The sequence below is a fragment of the Microcaecilia unicolor genome, chromosome 7 (assembly GCF_901765095.1).
Source record: "Microcaecilia unicolor chromosome 7, aMicUni1.1, whole genome shotgun sequence".
Classification (NCBI taxonomy): Eukaryota; Metazoa; Chordata; class Amphibia; order Gymnophiona; family Siphonopidae; genus Microcaecilia; species Microcaecilia unicolor.
The window spans coordinates 136,401,919-136,415,764 of NC_044037.1; the positions used below are offsets into that span (position 1 = coordinate 136,401,919).

At 48.9% G+C, this 13,846-nt stretch overlaps 1 protein-coding gene across 2 annotated transcripts in view; it reads left to right on the plus strand.

Moving 5' to 3' along the window:
• TRAF3IP1 (TRAF3 interacting protein 1) overlaps positions 1-13,846 on the plus strand; it is a 1,208,890-nt gene that overhangs the window by 872,875 nt on the left and 322,169 nt on the right. For both annotated transcript variants that reach the window (XM_030210669.1, XM_030210670.1), the window contains one exon: positions 2,837-2,873. In XM_030210669.1, coding sequence (XP_030066529.1) covers positions 2,837-2,873 — 37 coding nt within the window. The remainder of the gene's footprint in view (positions 1-2,836; positions 2,874-13,846) is intronic.

Below are 13,846 nucleotides of genomic sequence, written 5' to 3' on the forward strand. Positions count from 1 at the left end.
CCCTTCCAAATTCCTCAGCCACAAAAAGTGCTGACCACGGATGCGTCTCTCCTGGGATGGGGAGCTCATGTCGATGGGCTTCACACCCAAGGAAGGTGGTCCCTCCAAGAAAGCGATCTACAGATCAATCTTCTGGAGTTGCGAGCGATCTGGAACGCTCTGAAGGCTTTCAGAGATCGGCTGTCCCACCAAATTATCCAAATTCAGACAGACAATCAGGTTGCCATGTACTATGTCAACAAGCAGGGGGGCACCGGATCTCGCCCCCTGTGTCAGGAAGCCGTCAGCATGTGGCTCTGGGCTCGCCGTCAAGGCATGGTGCTCCAAGCCACATATCTGGCAGGCGTAAACAACAGTCTGGCCGACAGGTTGAGCAGGATTATGCAACCTCACGAGTGGTCGCTCAATTCCCGTGTGGTGCGACAGATCTTCCAGGCGTGGGGCACCCCCCTGGTGGATCTCTTCGCATCCCAAGTGAACCACAAGATCCCTCAGTTCTGTTCCAGGCTTCAGGCCCGCGGCAGACTGGCGTCGGATGCCTTCCTCCTGGATTGGGGGGAAGGTCTGCTGTATGCTTATCCTCCCATACCTCTGGTGGGGAAGACTTTGTTGAAACTCAAGCAAGACCGAGGCACCATGATTCTGATTGCTCCCTTTTGGCCGCGTCAGATCTGGTTCCCTCTTCTTCTGGAGTTATCCTCCGAAGTACCGTGGAGATTGGAGTGTTTTCCGACCCTCATCACGCAGGACGAAGGGGCTCTTCTGCATCCCAACCTCCAGTCCCTGGCTCTCACGGCCTGGATGTTGAGGGCGTAGACTTTGCCTCTTTGGGTCTGCCAGAGGGTGTCTCCCGCATCTTGCTTGCTTCCAGGAAAGACTCCACTAAGAGAAGTTACTTCTTTCATTGGAGGAGGTTTGCCGTCTGGTGTGACAGCAAGGCCCTAGATCCTCGCTCTTGTCCTACACAGACCCTGCTTGAATACCTTCTGCACTTGTCTGAGTCTGGTCTGAAGACCAACTCCGTAAGGGTTCACCTTAGTGCAATCAGTGCATACCATTACCAAGTGGAAGGTAAGCCGATCTCAGGACAGCCTTTAGTTGTTCGCTTCATGAGAGGTTTGCTTTTGTCAAAGCCCCCTGTCAAGCCTCCTACAGTGTCATGGGATCTCAATGTCGTTCTCACCCAGCTGATGAAACCTCCTTTCGAGCCACTGAATTCCTGCCATCCGAAGTACTTGACCTGGAAGGTCATTTTCTTGGTGGCAGTTACTTCGGCTCGTAGAGTCAGTGAGCTTCAGGCCCTGGTAGCCCAGGCCCCTTACACCAAATTTCATCACAACAGAGTAGTCCTCCGCACTCACCCTAAGTTTCTGCCAAAGGTCGTGTCGGAGTTCCATCTGAACCAGTCAATTGTCTTGCCAACATTCTTTCCCCGTCCTCATTCCTGCCCTGCTGAACGTCAGCTGCACACATTGGACTGCAAGAGAGCATTGGCCTTCTACCTGGAGCGGACACAGCCCACCAGACAGTCCGCCCAATTGTTTGTTTCTTTTGACCCCAATAGGAGGGGAGTGGCTGTAGGGAAACGCACCATATCCAATTGGCTAGCAGATTGCATTTCCTTCACTTACGCCCAGGCGGGGCTGGCTCTTGAGGGTCATGTCACGGCTCATAATGTTAGAGCCATGGCTGCGTCGGTAGCCCACTTGAAGTCAGCCTCCATTGAAGAAATTTGCAAAGCTGCGACGTGGTCATCTGTCCACACATTCACATCTCATTACTGCCTGCAGCAGGATACCCGACGCGACAGTCGGTTCGGGCAGTCAGTTCTTCAGAACCTGTTTGGGCTTTAGGATCCAACTCCACCCCCCGAGGGCCCTGTTTGTTCTGTTCCAGGCTACACTCTCAGTTAGTTGGTAAATTTTTTAGGTCAATCTCAGTTATGTCCTCGCCGTTGCGAGGCCCAATTGACCAATGTTGTTGTTTTGAGTGAGCCTGGGGGCTAGGGATACCCCATCAGTGAGAACAAGCAGCCTGCTTGTCCTCGGAGAAAGCGAATGCTACATACCTGTAGAAGGTATTCTCCGAGGACAGCAGGCTGATTGTTCTCACCAACCCGCCCGCCTCCCCTTTGGAGTTGTGTCTTCCCTTGAAGTGTATTGTCTTGCTACATACTGGACTGGCCGGCTCGAGCCGGTTTCGGGCGGGAAGACGGCCGCGCATGCGCGGTGCGCGAGGGCTAGCAAAGGACTTTGCTAGTGAAGTTTCCGATTGGAGGGGCTGCCGTGGACGTCACCCATCAGTGAGAACAATCAGCCTGCTGTCCTCGGAGAATACCTTCTACAGGTATGTAGCATTCGCTTTACTTACCTGTAACAGGTGTTCTCCGAAGACAGCAGGCTGCATATTCTCACAAACCCTCCCACCTTCCCCTTTTGGAGTTGTCTCCTCCATCTTTTGGATTTAACTGAGGGGCGTGTCCGCACGGCGAGCGGGAAGAGGTGTGCGCACATGCGCAGTGCGATCGCTCGTGCGACGGAACGCCGTAGAAGAGATTTTTAGATTTTGCTTTAAAATCCTCCGGGGCCGACGTGGCGTCACCCACTTGTGAGAATATGCAGCCTGCTGTCTTCGGAGAACACCTGTTACAGGTAAGTAACTACTCTTTACCAAACCTGGTTCTGGAGGCACCACAGCTATTCAGGTTTTCAGGATATCCACAATGAATATTCATGAGAGAGATTTGCATGTAGTAGGATTTTGCCCCCTTAGGAAGTCTCCTTAAGAAATGTCTGTGACTGCAAAAGATCTAAAGCTTGTGTACTTTTTATTTCAGGGCCCTTCAGTTGAATTGGATGGAAATGAAAAACATGGTAAGTGTGAATTTTTTGAGAAGGGAGTGTCATTTATCTGATTAGTTAAGAAAACAATGAATCCATAGTATTGTCAGGATCATTTATGGGAAGAAAATGGTGGTGAGTATTGTGTATTTTCCTCTTTATTTATTTTTCCTTTACTCTCTGATCGTAGTATAAAAGAAATCCTTCAATACACAGATACACATTTAGAAGGGTAGACAAGGTACAGAAGGAAAACTGAAATACCATAGGGTGGTCATTCACGACTCTCCATTTTATACTCCTATGTGTAATGAAATACACCTAAGTAAATCATCCCTCTGGCCTCTATTCATGAAGGTGCATTAAACATTACAAGGCGACGGCTGTGGCCAGAAGGATGCTAGACTGCGTAGAGAGGGGCATAACCAACAGAAGAAAGGAGGTGTTGATGCCCCTCTACAAGTCGTTGGTGAGGCCCCACTTGGGTATTGTGTTCAGTTTTGGAGGCCGTATCTTGCTAAAGATGTAGAAAGACTGGAAGCAGTGCAAAGAAAAGCTACAAAAATGGTATGGGATTTGCATTGCAAACCGTACGAGGAGAGACTTGCTGACCTTGTATACCTTGGAGGAAAGGAGAAACAGGGGTGACATGATACAGACGTTCAAATATTTGAAAGGTGTTAATCCGCAAACGAACCTTTTCCGGAGATGGGAAGGCGGTAGAACTAGAGGACATGAATTGTGGTTGAAGGGGGGCAGACTCAGGACTAATGTCAGGAAGTATTTTTTCACGGAGAGGGTGGTGGATATGTGGAATGCCCTCCCGCGAGAGGTGGTAGAGATGAAAACGATAATAGAATTCAAAAATGCGTGGGATAAACACAAAGGAATCCTGTTTAGAAGGAATGGTTCCGCGGAATCTTAGCGGAGATTGGGTGGCGACGCTGGTAATTGGGAAACAAAACGGGAGCTGGGCAGACTTCTACGGTCTTTGCCCTGATCGTGACTGAATAGATAGGATGGGCTGGAGTGTAAATTTTAAGGGGCTTCGACGTTAGCTTCAGAACTTAGTACAAGAACAGTGCTGGGCAGACTTCTATGGTCTGTGCCCTGAGAAAGGCAAGGACAAATCAAACTCGGGTATACATATAAAGTATCTTGTTGGGCAGACTGGATGGACTGTACAGGTCTTTATCTGCCATCATTTACTATCTATATATATAAAAGGCACCACCAACGTTCTAATGAATCCTTTTTGCATGGTGGTGTAGATATCCGGTTTCACAATCACAGGCAGGACAAAGGAGTAGGGAAACACGCTCCTCTCCTGCTCACTCTGCTACCCGGGTTGCTCCCCTCCCCAACCCCCCTGCTGTATCCTCAGAGCATGGCTGTGTCAGAGAAAATGAGTGCAGGGAAGGTCAACCGCTCCCTCCCTCCCTCCCTTTACATTTAAAGCAACACCAGGGACTTGCATCTCTGCCTCTCTCAGCTTATTCTCTCCCTTCACCGGAGAACTGCATTAAATAGCCCTTGCGAGTGGAAATCGTAAAACTGGTGTACAGAGAAATGGGAGTTACTTGATGCTTTTCTTGACAACTGACCTCTTCTGTATCCCCTATTTTCCAGACTGCTGCTGCTGCCAGTTAAAAATAAAGCGCAGGACTCAGACAGGCTTGCCACTTTCAGAAGCCAACAACACTCTTTCTACACATTCACTCTGCAGGGGAGAGGAGAATCGATGGATGGCAAAAGGGGGGGCAGGGGATAGAGGAGAATCGCTGGGTAGCTGGAGGGGGCGCAGGGGAGAGATAACAATCACACACACATTCACTCTCACAGACACACTCACACCCAGACTCAATCTCTCTCTCACACACACACACGGTGCTGCCAACCACGCAGAGGGGGGAGAGGCAGGGGGTCCTGAGACCACAAGGGAGGGGAGGGGAACGCAGAGGGGGAGGGGGTCCTGAGGGGACAGGTATCTGTCACACACACCCTCTCACAGTGTCTTCCTCTCACACTATGTCTCACACAGTATCACTATGAGGCTCATTTTCAAAGCACTTAGCCTCCCAAAGTTCCATAGAAACCTATGGAACTTAGCCTCCCAAAGTGCTTTGAAAATATGCCTATATGTGTCACACAGTCACTCTCACACACTCGCAGACATCGGGGGGGGGGGGGGGGGGGGGGGGAGCGCTGATAGCGTCCGTTTCATTCCTCTCTGAAACGGGCCTTTCACACTAGTGTTACTATGTTACAAAATGCATGTTGCTTACCACAGATCCTATTATTTTCAGTGGGCCTAGTTACTAATTTAACACACTTTGGTGAATAGGTTCGGTGAATAGGTTCCCATATGTCCCTTTCCTCTCTGGCAGTACACCATGTTATAATAATGATTTTTTATACATTAATGCACCTTAGGAAAATCATAGCTCAAATCTTATACCCGAGTGTAACTTACATTGAGCTACCAATGAAAATAGATAAGCAAGAGGGGAAAGCATGTGTAAGCCTGTGTAGGTGTATAGCAGCTTTGTTAAGGGGTGGGTGGTTACTTTTATGGGTTAGGAGTAGTTGTGAGGGTAGTGTTTGGGAAAGAGTTAGAAAGGTTTTGCTATGATGGACAGTATATCAACCACTGAATAAACTTGGAAAGTGGTTTGGAGGTATAGAGACAAAGTAGGAGATTGAAGGGTGGATGAAGAGGGGGTTAGGTGGGAATATTTTGGGGGCATGGGGAAGTTGGGAGTGGATAGGTAGCTATGTGGGTGGGGTAGTAACAGGTACATTTTGGGAGGGATGTGATATTCAGGGTGGGCCAGTTTCAAGGGAATTTTGGGGATTGGGGGTAGTTTGGGGGTGAAGAAAGTAGAGAACATATGAGAGGCTATTTGAAAGGAGGAATTTCTTCACTGCTTTGTTTCAATTGATCTTAGTTTCTATGCTGCAGAAGCAGGAACTACTTCTATAGAAATGCATTGGGTCTAATTTTTTTTTTTTTTGGGGGGGGGGAGTGTTATTTCTCTGGAATCCCTAGTCTGATCTGACTCATTTTGAATTCTATGTGTCTTTTCACAGAGTTTTTTTCCCTCATGCCTAATTTCATCCCAGTCCATGGAGATTACTTTATCACCAGACAAGACACATTCTCGACCCCTTTTATATAATTCGTTCTAACTTCTGTTGTATTGGAAAGAGTAAAAATACCATGCATAAGTGCTTTAATGAGATGGTATATATCAGTGGTCTTCATTAATTTTTAAGCTGATATTGTAATGTGTGGTTTCATACTTGGTCTATTCCGGTAGGGGAATTGTGGGATATAAATGTACCTTAAATAAATAAATTATACCTAGACCAGCTGAGGTGTTGCTACGTTCTTTCCTCTGAAAAAGCACTGTTAATTTCCATCATCTTTCACTCCACATTCATATGCACACAAAAGGAGGAAACAATGTGCTCAGAAATATATCAATTTTTACCAGCAGCAAAAGCAGTTTATTGCTCATTAGCTGATTAGCAATTGGATCTACAATAATATTTCACTATTATTTAAATGTATATAAAATTCATACTCACAAACATTTTCACTCTTTTCACCTTGCCACTTCCTTCATTGATCTTGTCCATTAATACAGTTCACGTCAGCAAGATTATTCCGTAGCTGAAGTTGAACCTCTGGACTCTCTCTCTCTTCTCTCGAAATCAACCCTTCCCTTCAGGTTGTCACAAGTGGAAGGGAAATGAAACCCAGAGCTACTGTTTGCTCTCAGTCTCTTTCAGATAAGTTCTTTCTGTGGTCACGCCGACTTGAACTGATTCGAACTGAGAGTTAACTCACGGGGGGGGGGGGGGGGGGGGGGGGGGGGGGGGGGGGGGGGGGGAGGGACTGCATGAGACAACTCAGGCTATTTTCTCAGGTAAGAGCTAGTAAGGTGGTTATCCGCTCAGGCAAAGTAAGGGACCAGCTCTCTTGCTTAGGCTTTCCTGGGCCCAAAACCTCCTTTATCGAATACTGAGTAACCTTTCAAGACTCTTTGGGAGACAGCAAACCTCTTTCCTTGAGGCTTAGGTTCCCAGCTTTCACCACCTTGCTGCAATTACTCTCCCCTTCTTCTCCAGCCTCTTCAGTTCACTTCCATGCAGCGTCTCTAGTCATCTCCCCTCCTCTATGCACTTGCTGTATTTTTATACTATTTTGCTTACAAGTTCTGGAATTTTCCTGTGTAAGCTATGAGAAAAACAACTTGTTTACCACTCCATGATATGTTGCTTGAAAGTACATTATTATTATTATTTGTTATGTTTGTATCCCACATTTTCGCACCTTTTTGCAGGCTTAATGTGGCTTACATATAACCTTTAACGGCGTTAGCCGATTCCGGTCTGAACAAATACATGGTATGAATGAATACAAAGTGATATTGTGGTAGAATGAGGTACCTGTATAGTAGGTACAATTGGGGGGAACTTAGGGAGGGAAAGAGGGAAGAAGAGTCAGGTAATGTCCGTTACGGTCTTTGGGTGCATTATGTCGCAAGTGTCCAGGTATTTTTATGTTGGGTCAGTGGGGTATGCTCTTCTGAACAGGTCTGTCTTTAGTGCTTTCCGAAAATTTAGGTGGTCGAGCGTAGTTTTTACTGCTTTTGGCAATGCGTTCCATAGTTATGCGCTTAGGTAGGAAAAGCTGGATGCATAGGTGGAATTGTATTTGAGTCCTTTGCTGCTTGGATAGTGGAGGTTTAGGTATGATCGTGCAGATTTTGTGGTGTTTCTGGTTGGCAGGTCGATAAGGTCTGTCATGTATCCCGGTGCCTCGCCGTAAATAATTTTATGAGGGGGGTCACGTGATGCTTTAGAGCGAGGCGGACGTGATTCTGAGTTCTCTCGGTCCCCGACTCGATCTTTCTACGCTACAAACCCTGCAAACGCGAAGTGAGACCGAACCCTTTCACTTGCCAGATCTAAGAACTGCATGGACAAATATATTAGTGTCGTTTCCAGGACAATGCCGCCCAAAAGCACAAAAAAAGATAAGGAGCCAGCGAAGGCGGCGGGAGGCCTAGAGATTGGTACACCGCCACCCGACTCGGGGGCGTTCACAGCCGAGCAACTGCAGCAGCTGGCAGAAGTGGTGAGTGCCGCGATTGACCCAAAGTGGGAGAAAGTTGCCGCACAACTGAATGCGTTAGAGTTACTCACCGCGGAAACAACGAAAAGGACTAGGGAGCTGGAACAGCGGGTGGCGGCTGTGGAAGACACGTTGACCCCTACGCTGCAGCGGCTGACCAAGATGGACACAAAAATAGCGACCTTCCAAGAGAAGCTCGACGAGCTCGAGAATCGCTCCCGTCGAACGAACCTCAGAATCATGGGCTTCCCGGAGTCTGTGGGAGCCTCAGTGTTAGTATCAGTGTTGGAGAAATGGCTATCGACCGAGTTTGCGTTATCAGACCATGCAGGGCCCTTGTGCTTGGAAAGGGCACACCGCGTGGGTAAGCAACAAGATGACTGACGTAACCCCAGAACGGTGATTCTGAAGGTGCATAATTACATTCATAAGGATGAAATCCTATGGGGGTTTCGACAGAAGCGAAATGAGGTTAAATTTGATGGCCACCAAATACTAATATTCCAAGACTACTCAGCAGGGCTCCAGGAAAAGAGGAAAAAGTACACCCCATACTGCAAGAAACTGCATGAGCGGAAAGTCCAATTCATGCTGGCTTACCTGGCGTTGTTAAGAGTGAAAGAAAATGGACAATGGAGAGCTCTGGGAACCCCCGAGGAAGCTCAGCGATATGTACAAAACCTGGAAACTCAAGAGCGGGACCCAAATAGTAATGAAGCCTCAGGACGAGGAACCCACTGGAGCAGGAAAGTATCTATATTCGTGGCACTTAGAGCTGCAGGGTTTGTATTGTTTGATCCATGATTGTGTGAGTGGGGGACCGAGAGACACAGAAGCCCCCGAGACCCATTGTTTATGGGCAGTTGTTGTGAGGGATTTAGGGATCGGGGGGAAGGGGGGAGTTGGGAAGGGAAGAGGGAGTTTGGGGATGAGGGGGGGTGGAGAGGGAGGGATGTAGGTACATAAGCTGCTCTCATAATGGCAACGAGCTCCTTTAAAACACGGGTCAGGTGGTACATCAACACGTTTGCCACTGGGGGGGGGGGGGCGCTGAGTCAAGGTGGTGTGCAGTTGGGGATCTGAACCTCAGGGTAAGGCTGGGTACTCTGGGGTGTCTGATGCCAGCATCTTTTCAGCGGTACAGATACCCTGTAATTAAGCGCGGCTCCAAATAGAGTACGCGTTGTCTCTTGGAACGTTGGCGGCGTCACCTCCCCCATTAAACGAGCAAAAATTTTGGCGGCACTAAAGAGGCATGGGGCGGGAATTGCTTGCCTCCAGGAGACTACGCTTTCTCAAGATGAACACGAGAAGTTGCGGCGCCATTGGTTAGGAGAGGTATATTCTGTTCCCCAGCAACAAGTAGAAGAGGGGGGGTTGCCATCTTAATTCATAAAGCACTAATGTGCCAGGCGCAAATGATGTTTAAAGACGGAGAGGGGAGGCTAGTGGGGATTAAGCTTAATCTTCAAGGGACGGAACTGCATCTGGCTTCTGTATACGGCCCTAACACCCCAGCACATTCCTTCTATGCTCAACTTTTAGCAAAATACAAGATTCTACCAACGTTCCCGCTGATAATGGCGGGTGACCTGAATCAAACGATGGACATAGAGCTGGATAGATCTAGACAGCAACAACCGATTCAGAATCCCACCACCTCATTGTTGCAGGTATTCTGTAGGGAAATGGGCTTACTAGACCCCTGGCGGATTCTACACGGGGAAGAGAGGGATTATACACATACCTCCAGGGTGCACCATACGCAGTCTAGAATTGATTACATTCTCACAACGCAGGACCTCTTTACCAGGGTCGGGGATGCCCAAATTGGTCCGGAAGAGATTTCAGACCATGCGCTGGTCTGGCTAGATGTAGAGCACCCGCCATACTTTAGGCAGTCACCATGGTGGCGGTTTCCAGGTTATTTGAACGGCTCTAAAGAATTTGAGGGTTTCCTTCAGAAAAAATGGGAGGAGTATTCGACCCATAATCAGGCCCACAGAGAAGACCCAACTCTGTTCTGGTCAGCAGCTAAAGCTGTCCTAAGGGGTGATATTATCGCCTACGTTAGTGCCCGCAACAAACATATATCACAAGGGATAGTGGACTTAGAAAAGAAACTAAGGACAGTTAAGAAGAAGTACGCCAGAGCTCCAACTCAGGCGACATATGAGCTTCTGGTATCTACCCGGTCAGCTTTAAACAGTTTACTGCATGAGAGAATCACAAGATCCCTTCTATACAGAAAATATAAACTATATAAATTTGGAGATAAGGTGGGCGGGATGCTGGCCAGAATGGTGAAAGGCTCACGGAAATCCCATTTTGTCCCCTCTATAAGGAAGCCTGCAGGAGACATATCGACTAATATGGTAGAGAGAGCGCAGACCTTCCAGGACCACTTTGCCATTTTATATGGGGGGAGTAGAGAAGCAGGGCGGTTCAGGGGAGACATACGGCAATACTTACAGGCACGGGGGTTGGGGAACATCCTGGCAGACCATGTGGAGATGCTTGACAGTCCAGTGACGGCTAAGGAACTGCAAAAAGCTATAAGTGCGTTGAAGTTGCACTTGGCGCCTGGGCCTGATGGTCTGTCGGGAGAGTTTTACAAATTACTGAAACTACAGATAGTAGGTCCCCTAACCGAACATCTAAATACTGTGGTGGAGGTTGGTCATTTCCCGCAGCATGTTAATTTGGCCACAATCAGCTTGATACCTAAACAGGGTAGAGACCCATTGCAGCCCAGTTCCTACAGACCTATTTCCCTCATTAACGTAGAAGTCAAATTACTGTCTCGTGTGCTGGCAGATAGACTGGCGCCCTTGATGCCAAACTTTATTAAAGAAGATCAGGTGGGATTTGTGCGGGGACGCCAGTTGGCACTGAATGTTCGGAAACTTATCATGGCCATGCTCTCTGGGGAAGATACTGGCGCTGGTAGGATGATTGTGAGCCTGGATGCGGAACGCGCTTTTGATCAGGTAGATTGGATATTTATGTTTGAAACGCTGGGACAGGTGGGTCTGAGGGGGTGGACTTTGCAAGCCATAGAGGCATTATACTTTCAGCCACGGGCCATGGTCCGAGTGAATGGGGTCCTAACGGAAGCTTTTGAGATAAGTAAAGGCACGCAGCAGGGGTGCCCCCTCTCCCCACTTCTCTTTTTGTTAACCTTAGAGCCCTTGTTAGCTGCGATACGAGCATGTAGAGACATTAGGGGCATTCAGGTACACGGGGCAGAACTTAAAGTTCTTGCGTATGCGGATGACGTCCTGCTGTTGCTGCGCGCACCCTCAGACCTCCCTAGAGAATCTTTACACGTCATTGACGTCTATGGCAAATTATCAGGATACATATTGACAGTTGCGTACCTAGGGTAGTTGACAACCCGGGGCCGGTCATTTTTAAACCCCCCCCCCCCCCCCCCCCCCCCCCCCCCAAATCCAGTACTAGGCATACCGAGAATACAAAACACTCAGGACCTATAGAGCAATTCTAGCATATCATAAGCAGTAATTTCTACCAGTCACACAAGGAAAAGGAAAGCATCTTAAACACTACAGTGAGCACTAGAACATCAATTCACCTATTGTAAAACGAAAACAGACAGATTAGTACAGATCGTCGATCCTGCAGTCAATGCCAACCGAAAGCCATGTCTTTTTCACAAACACAGATACACCCTAATCCACTATAGAATAAGTAATCATAAACTTTCTATTTAGACAAAAATTAAACTGAACCCCCGATGCCAGACTCTGCATACAATGCAACACCACAGAAACAGAAAATGTCCCCTAGTACTGTGCAAAATATAAGACAGCAGATGTAAATTTGAAAAAAACTAACAAATACCAATCACCACTTTACAAATTAACAAGTAGAAATAAAACAAATACAGAAAATAAAATAATACCATTTTATTGGACTAATACATTTAGCTTCCAGAGGTCAAAATCTCCTTCCTCAGGTCAGTACAGTATAGTGCTGTTACAGTATCCTATCCTGACCTGAGGAAGGGGGTTTGTTCTCTGAAAGTTAAGTCAAATGTATTAAAATTAGTCCAATAAAAAGATTACCTTATTTACATGTTCTATTTATAAACAACACAGCTACAATACTATATCCTAAAGCAAAATAATAAAAATATCTATTTACAGTTTGTTTTCTCTGGTTCTGCTTTCCTCATCTTCTTTTCACTGTCTTCCTTCCATCCAGGATCTGTCTTTGCTCTCTCTCTGCCATCCAGTGTCTGCCCTCTCTAATGTCCCTTCCATCCACTGTCTGCCCTCTCTCTCCCTTCCATCCACCATTTGCCCCAGTCTGCCCTCTTTCTCTCTCCCCTTCCACCCACCATCTGCCCTTTCTCTCTGCCCCTTCAATCTGTCTGCCCTCCCTCTCCCATCCATCCAGGTCTGCCCTCCCTCACGCTCCCCACTTCCATCCAGGGTCTGTCCCCTCTCTCCTCTGCCCCTCTTTTCAGCCCCAGTCCCACCTGCCCCTAGTTCCAGCCCCAGCCCACATCTCCCAGCCCTTTTCTCCCATCAGTCCTGAGCTTCAGCCCCCAGCCAGTTCTCCCTGTCCCCTTAAAGCCCCCAGTTTCAGCCCCTGCCCCGTTTCAGCCCACAGTTCAGCACTAGCCCCTTATCCCAAATACTCTCCTTTTCTGCCCCAGTTCCAGCCCCCTTCATCCACCACATGCTTTGTATCCCCCCTTTTCAGCCCAGACCCATTCTCCCACCTGCCCCAGGCATGGACCCATTCTCCCTACTGCCCCTTGTCAGACCCCAGTTCCAGCTTCAGACCCCTTCTCCCCTGTGAGCTCCCCACCCCTCCCCAATCCCCTTCTTCCCCTGTGAGCACCCCTCTCAGCTCCCCCACCCCTCCCCAATTCCCTTCTCCCCCTCTGAGAACCCCTCTCAACTCCCCCCACCCCATTCCCTTCTCCCCTCTTAGAACCCCTCTGAGCTCCCCCCACCCTCCCCAATTCCCTCTCTCCCCTCTGAGAACCCCTCTGAGCTCCCCCCACCCCTCCCCAATTCCCTTCTCCCCTCTGAGAACCCCCCACTCGTCCCCAATTCCCTTCTCCCCTCTTAGAACCCCTCTGAGCTCCCCCACCCCTCCCCAATTCCCTTCTCCCCTCTGAGAACCCCCCCCCCGTCCCCAATTCCCTTCTCCCCTCTTAGAACCCCTCTGAGCTCCCCCCACCCCTCCCCAATTTCCTTCTCCCCTCTTAGAACCCCTCTGAGCTCCCCCCACCCCTTCCCAGTTCCCTTCAACTCTCTGCGAACCCCTCTGAGCTCCCCCCCCCCTCCCCAGTTCCCTTCTCCCTTCTGCGAACCCCTCTGAGCTCCCTCACCTCCTTCTCCCATCTGAGCCCCCCCCTCCGTGGAGAGCGACAGAGCCCTCTTCTTCTGCCACCACCCTGCGTTGTTGTTTTTTTTTTAAATCCATGCAGCGACGCAGGTATCTCCCCTGCTGTGTGCTGTGAAAAAAAGAAAATCGCTTCGTTCGCTGGCGTCGGGCCTTCCTTTGCTATGTCCAGCCCTCTTTTGACGTAACTTCCTATTTCCTCGAGGGCGGGACATAGCGAAGGAAGGCCCGACGCCAGCGAATGAAGCGATTTCTTTTTTCACAGCACACAGCAGGGCAGATACCTGCGTCGCTGCATAGATTATAAAAAAAACGCAGGGTGGTGGCAGGAGACGACGGAGCACCCCCCACCCGCCGACACCCGGGGCGGACCGCCCCCACCTCCCCCCCCCCCCCCCCCCTTGGTACGCACTGCATATTGAACCAGGCAAAGTCACTAGCCTTGCCATTGGACGAGGTGGTCAAAAGCTCCTGGAGGGGA